The sequence below is a fragment of the Mus caroli genome, chromosome 1 (genome assembly GCF_900094665.2).
Source record: "Mus caroli chromosome 1, CAROLI_EIJ_v1.1, whole genome shotgun sequence".
Classification (NCBI taxonomy): Eukaryota; Metazoa; Chordata; class Mammalia; order Rodentia; family Muridae; genus Mus; species Mus caroli.
Window position 1 is genome coordinate 56,609,134 of NC_034570.1, and position 16,693 is coordinate 56,625,826.

General features: G+C 42.1%; 1 protein-coding gene across 1 annotated transcript in view; it reads left to right on the forward strand.

The window, feature by feature from the left end:
• The window catches only part of Pard3b (par-3 family cell polarity regulator beta), a 965,568-nt gene that overhangs the window by 896,206 nt on the left and 52,669 nt on the right, over positions 1–16,693 (forward strand). Inside the window, exon 22 of the mRNA XM_021162850.2 lies at positions 13,268–13,347. Within this exon, the coding sequence (XP_021018509.1) occupies positions 13,268–13,347 (80 nt within the window). The remainder of the gene's footprint in view (positions 1–13,267; positions 13,348–16,693) is intronic.

Below are 16,693 nucleotides of genomic sequence, written 5' to 3' on the forward strand. Positions count from 1 at the left end.
GGGCTGGGCCGCAGAAGCAGAGCCCATAATTCCTATTCTCCTTTGCATCTTTAGCCTTCTTCTCGGGAGGTTTTTATTTTTCCTTTCCTAATCTCCACCTCCCTTTCCAGGCTGCCTTGTCTGTGCATCAGTGTTCATTGATCTAACTTCTGTAGACCCAGTTTTCATGAGCCATTAATGTTCTACCAGTTTTTGTGCCTTTAAGATGGATGTGGATAGCTGTGGCCACTTCTGTTGCTGTGTTCATTCATCTATCCAACTCTTGATGAGCCTCCATAGCCTTCCTAATACTATGTCCAGTTAATACAGTTTCTCATGTTGTGGTGACCCCGCTCCCACTGTAAAATTATTTTTGTTGTTACTTCATATTTTAATCCTGCTACTGTTATAAATCATAATGTAAATATGTGTGTTTTTCAATGGTCTTGGGTGACTCCTGTGAAAGGATCGTTCAACCTCCCAAGGGGTCACGACCCACAGGTTGAGAACCACTGCTCTAAATGTTTATGGCATTAAGGTGATCAGGGAGAGAACTACCTAGGCAGAAAAGATATTCCCAACATCCAGAACATTTGTGATGCGATCAAATTATTAAGTGAGCAAGACAGAGTTGCAAAGGGAGTTATTGTTGGTTAGTAAAGGCCTTGAATAGCGGACCAAGTAATTGACAATGTTATATACTGGTTGGTTTTTTTCTTCTGAACTACAGAGTTGCCTGTGCATGTTTGTATTTTGTTTTGGTATATTTTTCTAGCTACATTTTGCCATAAAAACAACCATTTTCTGAGTCCTTCTGGGTAACTCTTCCTTCCACTTCATCCTATCCTCCTTCATTTCTCTAGTACTTGAACTCATTGGATAGGGGTCAGTCACAAAATAACTTGATTACTATGAATTCAGTAGAAAAGGCCTCAGTCCAGCATTAGTGGTCAGATGAATATGACTTTATTAATTAATTAGATACTCTCTGGTAGCCATTCAGAGCCATGGTACCATGCCCAGTGTATTAAGTAACTTGTCCATTAGGAAAACTTCCCCCACTGGCTTAAATTATTTGGATCACATGCAGATCTGTCACTTATATCAATTACATAATTAAGAATCCTGGTCATTTTAATTAGTACTTCAGAGCCAAGTTGAAATCTGGATAAGAAGGTGTGTAATTCATTGTTTGTTACTTTTAAATGGATATGGGAAAAAAATGAAACTGGTCAAATAAAACATGGCATGGAGCATAGCTCATAAGGGTAAAGCCTTCTTCAAAACATGTTGTTATAGCTGGGGGAGATGGCTCAGTAGGTAAAGGGCTTGCCACACAAGCGAAAGACCTGAGTTCAAATCCCCAGAGCCTACCAAAAGCTGGTGCACATGTCTGTAACTGCAGCAGCACTCCAATGGCAGGATGAGGGACAGAGATGGGATCTACACAAGCTTGCGGGCCAGCCAGCATGACAGATGCAAGCAGGGAAGGACAAAAAGACACAGTCTCAAAACAAGTTGGGTGTCGAGAACTGATTTCCTCTGACTTCCACATGTATACCATGAGACACGTACATAATCATGTATGCATATACACAAACATGCATGCACATCACACACATAAAGATAAAAGAAACACATGTTGGTAGTTTCTTTTCTACTATTTAACATGTTTGGTTCAAAAATCTAACTAATTGTTATAGAATCTACTAATCTGATCCGTTAGCTTCCTCTAAGGTGATGGCTTCTATTTCATTAACTCAATAATTAATAGCGGTGTGTGTGTGTGTGTGTGTGTGTGTGTGTGTGTGTGTGTGTGTGATATCTCAGGCCCTGTCCCAGCATGCATGTAGCTTCCAGTATGAGTTCTTGTATTAGTTAATAGGCCAGTACCCACTTATAACCTACAGATTTGTCTATAAATTAGGCTACTTTATAAAATATAGTGCCTTATTAAAATTGCTTGTATGAAACAAGCAACATGTGCATATATGATTTCTTGCAGCTTTGTAAAATGAGTATTACTAGGCTACTTTTGCTTGTGATTATGGCTAGGACAATCATGATAAATCAAGTGCTTGCAAATAGCCACCAGTTCCTGTCTCCTTCTCGTTTCTCCTTCCAAAGGTTTGTTGAAGGGATCTGGTCTCTGGTCTTGGTCCTTCATTTGAAAAAAGGAAAATTTTAAGTATGATACTCCCTGCCCAAAATAGGAGGCAGTGTTGTAAGCCAAATGAATGCTGCTTTTGGAGCCAGACACACCTCTGTTCAAAGCCAGGGCAAGCCACTTAAGTAGATCTTCCATCTCAGTTCCCCATGTGTGAATGAGGCTGAGGTGGAAAGGCTAACAGACTGTCCTAAAGGGCCCTTCCTTTCTAGTAATGGTATAGGAAGTGACCAGAACTTGCCCACTGACAGAAACAGAAAGAGTCAACACTATGAAGAAAGAGCTGAAAATGCACATGTATTTACATGTTTCATCGTAATCAGTGAAAACATATATGAACTGTGCTAGAAGTTTTGATGAAAGGAAACCCTTTATCAGCTGAAGTCAGAATCAGTAATATAAATACCTGATCTAACTTGATATTTGGACACATTTGAGGGTCAACTTTCTTTCTTTTTGAATGAATAAAGGGCCCATCACAGGATACTGGGAAATGAAACAGCTAGAAATAGGTAATCCACATTAAAGATCCGAGAAATAATTATAAATAAAGTTAAGTAAATAAATGCTATTCACTAGTATGTACCTAGACTGTTTGAACACTGCCAAATCCCTACACTCTGTGCCCTTGGGGAACACAGTACAGGTGATCAGCGGGTTTCTTAAGAAATGCTTTTCTTCATTCCCCTCCCCTACCCCCCAACCCCCGATCTGTTCATCAGACTTTTGTCCTTTCTACTGTGAATTGACATTTCAGCCAAGTGTTTCAATATCTGCATTTGTAGGCAGACAGATGGGGGAAAGGAAATGAGAAATAGTGTCTGGCTCTTTAATTAAAGACACAGAGCCAGAATTTGCTCTTAAAGCTTATTGGCAAGGCACTTATATGGTCATGTACACACACACACACACACACACACACACACACACACAGAGGCATGCACACGTGCATCAGAGAGATGGAGCCAAATTTGTAAAATTGTATCCACAATCATGGTTTCTATGGTAACTATATCTTATGCCCAGACACAAACAGAGCTGGCAGGAGATGTCTGAATTTATTTTCTGCAAAGACAATCATAACAGAGATAGTTCAGGTTATGAAGGTGCCATGACCCAGGGTACATACAGCTAGTACATGGAGAGTGCTAGCATAAGATTTCATGCTTAAATCACAGTAAATAGTTTATGGTTTCATAATACAGAACAGATTACAGATTATGTGGCTCTCTTTGTCACTCAGCTATAAAATCATAACCACCTATGCACAATTCCTGTGTAATGAGGTGTGCACGAGAAGGTATATATGGAAACTCCATGCTACAGAACTTTCCCAAACGTAAGTGGATCCAAGCTAGCAGAGACTTCAAGAATTTCTGTTTTAACTTGCACTATTTGCAAGGAAAGAAAGGAAATGTGGGCACAGGATGGTTAAAAGCTTGCTCCAGTGTTATTTTTAAGATAGATTATTTGCTGTATTTTCTAGGCTAGCAGATGTTCTGTGCTAGTCTATAAGCTGAGTACCCAGTTATTTGACAAAATTACTGAAATCAAATTAGAGAAAACAAACACTTCAAAAATAATGCTTTGAACAAGTGTGCGTATTCCTCTCTGGATAACATCTTTGTGAGTGTGTAGATCAGATGTAATATACTTCCCATTGCAAAGGAGAAACAACTAAACAACCTATTTTGGTTAGCTGATTTTTGTTTAGAGTATTGCACTTAGTTTTCTCTGAATGTGTAGCATTTTAGCAAAGTGGCATTAAGCTAGAAAATGCTCAAAGCCAAGTTTATGATGTTTTCCAAGTTTTCCTGATGCTGGTGCCTGTAAACATCTTCTAGCCAGATCTGTAACTACATAAGAGCCACAGAATGGCACGAAATGTGTGACACTGCTCAGCTCTGTTTGTCACAGAACCAGCTTGAAATGAAAGGCGTATTTCCTTAAATAACATCTGAATTTCTGTACTCCGCATCTTAATCGTAGGATGTGTCTAGTGGTGGGAAACTCATTTTTTTGGTAATGGATCTAAGTAAGGCATCTTTGTAAATGAGGATGTTATATATAGGCGAATAGGCTACATTACAACTTCTCACAGCCTTTCCATCACCATGGCTTTTAAATTCGCTTAAGAAAATTGGCTTATGAAGCATCAATTACAATCCTGACAAAAGTGCATCCTAACCTGCAGGGCCTGGGATGCATTGTAAACTTCAAACCATCTCCACTTCTCATCATCAAACATTTGCAGAAAACCCTGTGTGGTTTATTCCTTTGCTTTTAATAAATTACTTAAGAAAATATTAGTGAAAGTGTTCTGTTTCCTCTCCAACACTAATCTGCAAATGGGGAGATGGGCAGATCCAATGGCCTCTTTAGGATATTGCTCAGTGAAATTGCTGATTCTAGCAATGTTGGGCCAGAAATACGTATGAACTGAAGGAACCTAGAATGTAAGCAGCAAATGCCTCGCTTTTGTCGAGAAGAGGCTAATAGCTTTTTTTTTTTTTAAACAAGGCTCTTAATGCTCCAGCCTGCAGCAGGCATTGAGTGAATGAAACTTGGAGATCTCCCGTGGACTAAAAGCCTCTTGCTTCGGCCTTCCTCCCAGGCCCTGTCATAGGCTTGTTCTAGGCTGACCTAATCCTGCTAGCGAGAACTACCACCTGCCCATGCACCAACAGATGCACACTTCATGTTTGAGTAAGCTCCCGAAAGTTTCACTACCTGGGCTGGATCAGCCAAAGAAAGATAAATGTGCCCTCATCCAGACATGAGCTCTAACAGTACACTGTTGTGTGAAAGGCTAGGTTTCTGTTATGGCTTAAATCAAGATTGTTCTTATCAGGCTTATATTTAGGCCACTATATTAAAACATGCACACACACACACACACACACACCATTACATGATCTCAAGTAAGATAAAGTGCTTAAAGAATTAATTGGATCAAAGCCACTGACCTTATTTGTGTGTGTGTGCGATGAGGGAAATTTCCTTATAAGGAGTTCTTCAAGCAGGAATATTTCTGAGTCTTGTTAAGCAAAGAGCAAACTGAGAAATGAGTTTATAAATGCCTGTGCCTGTTTTCTGTCCCCTCACTCCTTCCTCAAGTGGCCTCACTTCCTGAGGACTTAAGAACATCTTAAACTTGGCGTCTCCTTGGCAGGCCTCCTCTCTGTGTTATTTCCTACCCTCCAGTACAGCCATTTCCAAGAATATTTGTGCCCAGTACACTAATCTATGGCACTACTGCTTCTAATTGTGATGTTAAAAACTGATCAACTTACAGGAGTAGATTAGACAAATTATGATTTATCTGTATAATTCAATAATATATAGCCATTAAAATTCACATTTCTGAGATGCATTCAGTAGCACAGAAAAAGGCCAATAATAAAGTCAGGAAAATTTTTTATGTAGCATTAAGTTTTATGTATATATTTAGAAATGTAAACAGAGGTCATCTTTGAGCAATTTTTCATAATAATAAATTAAGGAGAAAAAATTAAGTCTATTTTTTAAATAATGAAATGCAAATTTATTCCCATCATTTCCATTAACCGACCATTTGTCTTAAGTGTACTTTTCTCAGTAGTCAGTGTATTACCCTACTTAGGACATGGTAACAGATGCTTTTGTACTCGAAGGAATTAATCCTGTGTTAAGAGGAGGATAGGATGAGCCGGGGCAGCAGGCATTGGTAGTTTGTTGGAACTACAGGAATTTTCAGCGTCTGGAATCTTTTCCCTGTAAATCCACCCAAGGCTCTCAATAAAGCCAATTTCACACCAACTCCAAAATCTATGTTCTTAGACCCTCTGCTGGTTACTGTCAAAGTGCAAGAACAATGTCCACTCTAGTTAAACAGGAATAACTTTTGCATTTTAGTAACAGGCTTACAGTACCATAAGGAATGTATGAGGACAAGTCCTTGTGTGCATTTTTAGGAGAGAGTTCCGAAGCTCTGCTTCAGTACAGAGCACCCAAAGGGAGCTGCTCCCACAGGGAGCTTTAGGTTCTAGGGAGTCGTCTGAGTCAGAAGACACCATCATTAGGAAGCTGCTAGCACCAGGCCCCCCTCTGCTGTTTCCAACTCCAAAGCCAACCATGAACAAGTACAGCCTATCCCGAAACTAGCTCTGCTATGTCTCCTAAAGATGTCCAAGGCAAGTCCAGCATACCTGAAGGAATTCTTACCAGAATAAACAGTGAGGGGTAGCTGCTGTTTTCATTGCATTCTTTAGATGCCATGCTCTGTGTTAAATCCCTGACTGTGAGGAGGAAATTCTAAGAAAGATTGTGTGTGTGTGTGTGTGTGTGTGTGTTGCTTTTATCACTCTGGGCTCTTAGTTAAAGGGAGAACTGACTAAAACAAACCACCACCACATGTGTATCATGTGTATAATGTGTATCATGCGTATCATGTGTATCACTATCTTACTGAAGCTACTAACAACGTACGTGTTTGGAAGTTCTTTTGGACTTTGATTTGTTTTGAGGCAGGATCTCATACTGTATCCTGACTAATGGGAAGCTCATTCCATAGTCCAGGCTGGCCTCAAGCTCGGGGTAATCCTTCAGCCTCTGCCTCCAGAATGTTTCCTGAATGCTCTTGACACTGCTGGCTTCTCCTGTCTTGATCAGTGTGGCAGGGCTGTGTGTCAGCGTTGAGGTGTGGAGAGTGGTATGGGTATATATGTGCACCTGTGTGAGCACACGTGTACTTGTCTCTGTGTGTGCCAGTGTAGAGGCCGAAGAAGACCAGCAATCAGGCTCCTCAATAGCTCTCCATCTTATGTTTAAGGCAGGGTCTCTTGCTGAACCTGGTACTCACCAATGGACTAGACTGGCTATTAAGCAAGACCTGGGGATCCTCCTGTTTGTTTCCCTTGTGCCTGGATTATAGGCCCACACTGCTTGCTGGGCTATTTATATGAATATTGGACATCAGATTCTGGTCCTCATAGTTGCAGTGCAAATATTTTACCAAATGAGCTATCTCCACAGCCCTTTATCTCTTGGTTTCTATGACATCACTCTCTACTAGTTCCCTTCCGGAACTGCTAATTCTGGTTCAGCTTCATTCGCCTACCCCATAATGACTGCTTCCAAGACTATTGTGGATAGTCTTCTCTTTTCTTATTGCATATCCTTTCCTCCTGTTCTTGCATTATGGACATTATTTTCTAAGACTTCAGGCACCTGAGATACTACATATTTCTTATTTCTACATCTTTAGACATCTCTTCTAAGTTGCAAGCCTTTATGTTCAATGGTCTATTAGGCCTTTCCCTAATGTCAAATGTCTCAAATGTCTTGGTATGTCTAAATGTTCTCATCTCCCAAAATCTCAAACTTTTCTTGTCCTTTTATTATATTTGATAAAATTTGCCAAGCCAGCTTTTTGCTAAACTTACAGACTTGGGCATTTGCCCAGACAGAACCTTCTTGAAGCTACAGTCAGTCCTATGTATCCACCTTCTTAACTTCCATATATAACTTGTTTCAACCTTTGGGAAATCCCCTAGTTTAGACCCTTATCATCCTTGATTCAGATGGATACTGGGAACCCCCCAATTGTAACATGAAGAATCACAGGAACTACAGAGCTCCTTGGAGATAATACAGGAGAATATCTACATGACCTAAGATTTAGTAGTGACATTTTAGTAATAACACCAAAAGCACAACCCAGCGAAAGACATAATCTGTAAGCTGGGCTCTGTTAAAAAGAAAAACTTCTAATCTGAGAAAGTCTCTATTGAGACAATGGATGGATAAGCCACAGGCAGTAGAAAATATCTGCAAAAGACACATCCGATAAAAAAATGTTATGGGAAATCAACAAGCAAATTAGTAAAATGCAGCAATACAGAATGAACAATTTAAAGTGATCCAAAGATGTTAACAGACATCTCACTAAAGACACACGGGTGGCAAACAAGTATAAGACACCATAAGTCATTGGGAATGTGCAAATTAAAATGGGATACTTCTGCCTTCCTGTTAGAATGGTCAAAGTCTGGAACTCAATGCCAAAATGCTACTGCAAAAGAAGAGAACAATAGCTATCATTCGGAGTGTAAGCACATGATGGCGCAGCCATGTGAGAAGGCAGTTTGGCAGCTTCTTGTAGAACTAAACATAGTCTTAACCATATGATCCAGCAATTGCCCTCCTCAGTATTTACCAAAGGGTGTTAAAACTTCCGTCCATACAGAAACCGGCACACAAATGTTTACAGCAGCTTTGTTCATAATTGGCGAAACTTGGAAGCAACCTAGAAGCCTTTCTGTAGATGAAGGGATAAACAGTGATACACCCAGAAAGAGAGAGATTATTCAGTGCTAAAACAAAATGAGCTATCAAGCTGCAACAACAACGGGGATGGGGGGCTTTAAAAAAACCCTTAAGTGCATATTACCAAGTGAAATAAGCCAATCTGAAAAGGCTACATCATGTATGATTCCAACTATATGACATTCTGGAAGTTAGAACCATGAAGGCAAAAAAGATCACTGGCTCCCCTGGGAACGGTGAACTTTTAATTTGCATATTCCCAGTGACATATGATGTCATATGCTTGTTGTCAGGAAAGATGGATGAACAGCAGAGCACAGAGGAGCCAAAGGCATTCTAACAGGAAAGCAGTTGTGTGCCATTTTAGTTTGACTGGGAAGGCTGATACATGGCCTGTGCTTATCCAAACCCACACAGCATACAACAGAGAATCCTGGCAAAAACCATGGAGTAAGGGTGGTCATAGTATACCCTTGTGGTTGGGGAGTTCTGATAATGGGAGAAGTTCATGATATTATGAGCAAGGCTGTAGGAGAAATCTCTGTCCTATCATCCTGTTTGACGTAAACCCAAATTTTTTCTGTAAGGACTCATTTAAGCTAGAGAGATGGCTCAGTGGTTAAGAGCACTGATTGCTCTTCCAGAGGTCCTGAGTTCAATTCTCAGCAACCACATGGTGGCTCACAACCATCTGTAATAAGATCTGATGCCCTCTTCTGATGAGTCTGAAGAGGGCTACTGTGTACTCATATACATTAAATAAATAAATCCTTTTTGCAAAAAGACTCATTTAAAAGCATTGCAGGGAAGAGCGGCTGGGGAGATGGTTCAGTTTGTAATTGCTACACAAGTAGCAGGATTAGAGTTTGGATCCTTTGCATTTAGGAGAATGTCAAACAGGGATGACACATCCAATCTCAGAACCCTGTAGGCAGACACAGAGGACCCCCAAAGGGAACTGCCCAGATAGACTAACTAAATTAATTCTCTCAGTGTTCAGACCAGAGACATGCCTCAATTGTAAGGTGTGGAACAGTGGAAGAAGACATTCCCCATCACTCTCTGTGCTCAACATGCATATTTCTGCACATGCACCAGTCAGTACACACATGTGCACCCACCCACACACACACACACACACACACACAGCATTCCAAGAGCCAGGGAGATGACTCAGTAAGCACCTCCAAGAGTCCAAATACAACTCCCAGAACCCATGTGAAAGAACCCAGGTATGACACACACTTGGCCCAGAGACAGCAAAGGCAGAGATAGAAGACTCTCTGAAGATCATTTGCCAGCCTATAGTCTACTTGGTAAGGTCCAGACATTTAATAGAGACCCTACTTAAAGAAAAGGGGGAGGGGTGGCAGCAGGATATCACACACATTCCACAAACCACTCCAGTACAGTACCAACAGCTGTAGTAGCAGATTTGGGAGTTTGTTGCTAGTAAAGGGTACACTATTTTTTTTTTATGCTGTTTCTGCCTTACCCAAATTTTGACATCTCTAAAATCTGTACTGCTGCTGCTGCCTATCCTTTCTATTTGGGATGCCTCCTATTGCTCCTCCTTCATTCTTGTCCCCCAGAAAAACTCCTCATTCATATTCAATTGCAGATGAAGCATCAACAGGCATCTGAAGCTGTCTTCAACTCTCCCAGGTGCTGCCTCCTTCCCCAGACTTCCATTCTAGCATGATGTCATCGAGGCATAATTGTTTACAGGTCTGCCTCCTCAAGAGCAAAGGGGCTGCATTTCTTCATCACTTGGAATACAATGGCTCATGTGTGTTATAATACAGGAGGTGCTGGGTGATTGCTAACTGCATGACTGCCTTGCGAAGAGCTGTAGTGTCAGTAGAGAGGCACATAGAGAGATGCCCAATTGGTGAGGAACAGAATAATCGAAGAGCTGTAGTGTCAGTAGAGAGGCACATAGAGAGATGCCCAATTGGTGAGGAACAGAATAATCTTTGATGTGCAAACATCCTGCCTGTCTTGAAATCGGGCCCAAAGTCTGCCTCCTTCATGGGACTTTTCTTAACACCTTCAGTTTCAATCTGTGCTACAAATGGTAGCATCCTGATGGTACTCCACCAGACATTTTCACTACATTCCTAATGCTTGTTTTCCCAACAGGACAGGAAGATCCTTGAGGATAACATTTGTGCCACATTTCCTTGAGTCGAACATGCTTGTTAGATAGCTCCCCAGACCAGCAACAAGCAAGGGGTAGTACTCCCTTAGTCACCACAATATAGACCGATAACCGCATAAGTCCAGCTGTTTTATGGTTTTATTGCTGTGAAGAGACACCATGACCAACAATTCTTATAAAGGAAAACTAGGTCTGGCTTACAGTTTTGGAGGTTTAATTCATTATCATCATAGCAGGAAGAGTGGTAACATGAAGGGAGGCATGGTACTAGAAACACCAAGAGTTCTACATCTTGACTGGAAGGCAGCCAGGACAAGACTGTCTTCTAAGCAGATAGAAGGAGGGTCTCAAAACCCACCACAACAGTGACCCAAGTCCCCCAACAAGGTACTCCAACAAGGCCACACTTTCTAGTAGTGACACTCCCTAGGCTAAGCATATTCAAACCACTATACCAGCCTAACTCTGAACGGCTATGCTAAAAGTATTAACTTGTAGCTTTAAGGCTAAGCGACAGTGGTGATTTGTGAATGTCTTGAGCCATGCTAAGTTTCATAAGCATGGTGTTTCCCCAACATTCATCATTAATATTTTTCAACCCAATACTAATATTAACATGAATCCTTCCTTTAAAAAACACTGAAAAGTAAACAAACCAGTTTTGGTTGTGGTAGTGTAGACCTGGAATCCAAGCATCCAGGAGGTTCATGAGTTCAAAGCCAGCCTAGGCTACATAGTGAGACCTATCTCAAGCACAAAACAAAACCCATAGACAGGAGTAGCTAGGGCTCATCTTTCTGTTTTTCACTTATTTTTCTTTGCCGTTTACACATGCATACCCGTCTTTCCCCATCCTTGTCCCTGGTCTCTCAGGAAACTCAATAGTGCTGAGCATTTGATCTCTTATTTGCAGAACTTTAGTGGGGGTGTTTTAAGAAAGGAGGAAGAAGGGAGAGAGAAAAGAAGGAAGGAAGGGAGGAAAGAAAAGAGGGAAGGAGGAAGGGAGAGAAGAAGGGAGGGGAGGGAGGAACAAAGGAAAAGAAAGACAAGAAAAAGAAGAGGAAGAATGTGGAATAATGAGGGGGTCATATTACCAGGGATACCAAGGGAAATGGGGAGTGCTTACAATTGTACACATATTAAAGAAAAAGAACATTACCACTTCCATTCCATGTGTTGCTGAAATACAGGTTCGCGGAACAGGCACTGAAAGGCCTCACACAATAACTAGATAGCAGAAATCCAGCAGTGCATGTACGTACACAAACACACAACCCAAGATGGGAAGTCAGAGATGCATAGAGATAGTTCTAAGACTCCTGGTAAGCAGGAAATGGTTTCAGTTGTCAAGTACTAGTTAGAAAAGTTTCTTTTACTGACTTTCACACTGTTGTTTCCTGGTTTCTGGAAAACTCCCCTCCTCTCTACCCAAGTATCATAGTAGAAGGTTGCCTTTTCCAGGTCCATGATATAAAGGCCACCCAACATAAAAGGAAGCATATAAGTGGCCCACAACAGCATGGGTACTGATATGAGTAAAATACCAGCCAGCAGGCAAGTGCTATTGTGTATCCCCATGCCTATTGTGTATCTATCCTGCTGACTAGTGTGATGGATACAGAAGGATCAGGTGGAAGACCTTGGTGTTTGGCAATCCAATACACTATGGGGCACCTACTGGATGGAGTCACTTCAGGAACTCAGAGGCTGAGGGGAAATGGTCCCAGAGAGGTGAAGAGGAAAACATAGGAAGGGACCAAGCCTACAAAGACCAACGCTATCTAGACAACTAGTCATAGCTTCCAAGTAGTTGCTCATAAGGGACAGAACGAGATGAAGTTTGGGATACCAGGGAGGGCTCTATAGGTGCTGTGCAGTAGATATATAGTTCTACTATAAATCAATCCTTTAGTACAGAATGGCTCACAGCCAAGGAGAGAAAAGGCTCTTGCTACCAAGTCTGACTACCTGTGATCAGTTGCTGGAATCCAGGATGGAAGCAGAGTGGACCCCTGCAATTTGTCCCCCAACCTCTGTATATGCAGCAGTCCTGGTGAAGATACACAACACATACATACAATAAATGTGTTTGCTTGTTTAACTTAAACAGAGCCGAGAGGAGTCTCTGACAACACAATGATCGAATGTGATGTGGCTTCTGAGATAAGGTCCTGAGGACAGAAAGAACCTTCAGCAAAAATATGAATAACCTGTGAGCTTTAGTTAACAGTAATGTACCAGTACTGATTCATTAATAAACGTACCATCCTAAAATAAGAGGACAGTAGCTAGCAACCTAAGCATAGGGTATTTGGGAACTCACTCTACCATTGGCTCAGTTTGTCTATAATTTTAAATCTGCCCGAAAAACTAACAGGAATTTTGCAAAGAAGAGAACATGCCATGTAGAATATTCCTGGCAACAGAAAGAGGAAGGAGTTGACCCTTTTTGAAAGAAGGGACTGTTGTAGAACGCCGTGTTTGTAGCTTGATCATCAGTGCCTGTAGCAATGCCGAGTGCTTGCTTGCTCTCCCCAGGTTGAAATTTTGGCAGGCGCCTGCAACATTTGTGCACTGATTATAATTTTGGGATGCATTGTCAGTAACCAGGGTATATAATGGATCTTCAACTCTAATTACTTTTCTCTCCACAGGTGTCTGGAAAGGGTCCAGATGGGAGCGCACACAACCTCCGCTTTGAGGGGATGGAGCGGCAGTACGCATCCTTACCCAGGTAGGATATAGAGGGGTCTCCCATCCCCAGATCACCCACAGATGAAGCCTTTAGGGATGTCTGTGTGAACTAGAAATCTGGCTTTGAGATGGGGAATATGGTTTAGTTTTGCCTTACTCCGTCTGCTGTGGCCCTGCTGCCATCTTCCCAAGTGTGCTAATAATTGAAACACTTGTGGGTTGTTTTTTAAGGGGAGAAAAGAGTATATCATTGCAATTGAACATGTCAGCAAGAATATTGGCTGCTGAATGGAAATCCTAAGCCATTGCTATAAAAATGGTATTGAACATCTTGCACCAAGCTTAGAGACAATAAAATAGTAAATCCTGTGTCCTAGAAGTTTCTGAGAGAAAGGGCGGCTGGGCCTTAACCTTGGAGCTTCAGGTGTGTGTTATAAAGAAGGAGAGAAAGTTGAGCCTGGGAGGTGATTTTAGAATCTGACTGTGTCCTTGAGGCAATAAGCAAATATTTCTAAGAAGCACAGACAAGTAGGGGAGGATAGAAAGAACACTCCGTGGGAAAAGTTAGTTCAGCCAAACTGACCTAACTTGATCCCCTTAGGCTGTAAGGAGACACCCCCTGAAAAAGGAGATACAATTCGCAAAGGTTGGGGCTGTTACCTGAGAGGTTCGGAGTCCAGTCTTTTTAGTCTGCAATCAGTAGCACATGACAAAGAGGAGACCTTTCCAAGGTTACTTACAGCCAGCCTCCCTGGGAGTCTGATAAACTGAGAGTGTGAGAACTAGCATGTTTCAAAACAAACAAAGAGAGGCAAATGCCAGCCACCAGCCCGAAGTACCTGAGTGCCACCTCAGAAAGGGCAACGGAGGAGGCTTCACGGTCATCCGATGAGCTGCCGAGCCACTGACTCGGAGACACAGTTGCTTGTTGAGTGGTCTGTGGGCTCTACTGGGGGTGACAACCATAATGTCCTGAATTTTCTATCAACCACAGCCTAGGTGACCACCTGCTCTTAGAAAAGGTATGTTAGGGCTGGACAGATGGCTTGCCACACAAGCATCAAGCATGAGGAGTGGAGTTCAGATCCTCCCGGACCCAGGTAAACGGCAAGCAGATGTGGTGTCCCACCTGAAATTCCTGCTCTCCTAAGGCAAGGAATCCCTGAAGCACAGCAGGCTAAGAAATACTCTGGGTTCAATGCACTCCTAAGGAAATGATCCCTGGACCAAACTGGCTAGCTAGACTAGCTGTAACTGCAAGCTCTGGATTCTACTGAGATACTGGCTTCAACGAGTAAGATAGTTCAAGGAAGAAAGACTCCTGATGTCAGCTCTAGGATTCCACCAGAACATGCACAGATGTCAGATGTACAGGTCCCCATACAAGACCACACACCACACACGTGCACACACATGCACACATGCACACACAAGCAGCTCATGTACACATAAAAAAAATCAAGTGTTGATTTTAAAAAACAGTAAAACCTTAAACTTAGCAAGGCACCATTTTTTAACGTTTTCCCTGGTATGATACAGGAAGTGTATACTTTAAAAGCTCTGATGCAGCTGTATTTTATATATCTCCCTGTTTCCTTTATATGTTATCATAGAAGGGATTTTCTCCCTTCTCCCACCCCTCCCATCTATGATTAGTTTCCTGCCCCTCTTTTTTTTCCCCTGGCTTAGCATTTTGTTTTCATTTTGAAAAATGGAGTCATTTCCAAACTTCATTTGAAATACAAGGTTTCCGGCTTTCACCGGTGAAGTATATGGAAATTGCGGTTAAGGCACAGAAAGAAGTAGATTCTTAAGGGAAATGGGGAAGGGAGGGGAAAAAATCATTTTAATGCCTTCCTGGCCAGCTTGCATCCTGAGTTTAAGAACTGGTCTCTCTCTCTCTCTCTCTCTCTCTCTCTCTCTCTCTCTCTCTCAAAAACACAGAAATAACATTTAAAGTTCTGTAAATCTCCCTCATTTATTAATTCCCCTGTTCTAGTGTTCAGCTACTGTGTAGAGAGGGCCCTGAGGAAATGGAATGGTAGACGTAGCCTGCTCTGTCCTTGGATCCTGTCTGGTAAGGCGGGCAAGCAGTAGGCCTTTTCTGCTGACAACGAAATGCTCAGAGTAGTAGTAAAGGCCTCTAGGTTTCTATTCCTGTTTAATTTCCCTACTTGGCCCTGAAAAGCCCAATCATGGCTGGCTGCAAACAGGTCTGTTTGGGGATAAACACGGCTGAAGGAGTTTCCTGACAAAGACAGTGTGTGGATGTGTCTGTGGCTCAGGCGCTCGGCACAATGTTTGAACTGCAAAACCCTGGCAACTCAGAGACATCACCAGTGCAGCTGAAAGAGAAGCATCTTAGACAGAAAATAATGCTGGCCCCAAGTCCCTTCCCAGACTCAGTGGTAGGAACGATTAGCTGCTCTGTGGTCAGACCTCCATGGCTGCCTTCTAGACAGAAGCTGCCATGACAGAGCTGAGACAGGTGTGTGAGGATACTTACGCACCAAGATCTTAGTGCAGAATGGACATACCAGTTTCTAGCTTGGGATCCGAAAAGAAAACACAGAGCTCCTTCTCAGACTCTGTGTGTCCCCAACCTGGAGTCTGTGTTTGCCTAGTGAGAAACGGGTGCTGAGACACGTACCTGGCTGGCCTATGAGGTGTGCAGATCCAGTCCTGAGGAGAGCCGGCGAAACTGACCTGGTTTTCAACATTCCCACCTAGGCTTGATCCTGTCCTCTTAACTGAATCATACAAGACCCCTCTTTATTACAAAGGCAGGGAGAGTTTAAATATTTTTGGAATTAAAATTTTAGTTAAAGCTAGGACTAGGTTTATCTACAGAAAATCACTGGCCATCCTTCCAGAGCATTTGACCCGCCACTGGCTGACTTGGCTTCTAGGTTGTTCATTGAGATGTCAGAAGAGGGTCTACGGCAAAATCAGTAACCTTGACTTACATGTCAAATTTGGAAGCCTGGATAGAAAATGTATCCTCATCTAGGGGCTCATTCTTAAGCTTTTGGGGAACTCCATCATCTTTAAGGCAAGCCCAAGCAGGCGGCTGTCAAACTAAATGACACTACACAAAAATAAAACAGAGCCCTGGCTAGTGCAGGCAAAGACAGTTCCTAGCACTGGGTAGTTAGGAGCCTGCCTGAGGCTAAAGGCTAAGCAATGTTAAGTGCTATTGTTAAGCAATGTTAAATCTTCTGCCTCCAAATGAAAAACAGAGACAAAGTTCGTAGCTGTGATGAAAGGATGGACCATTTAGAGACTGCTGTATCCAGGGATCCATCCCATAATCAGCTTCTAAACGCTGACACCATTGCATACACTAGCAAGATTTTGCTGAAAGGACCCAAATATAGCTGTCTCTT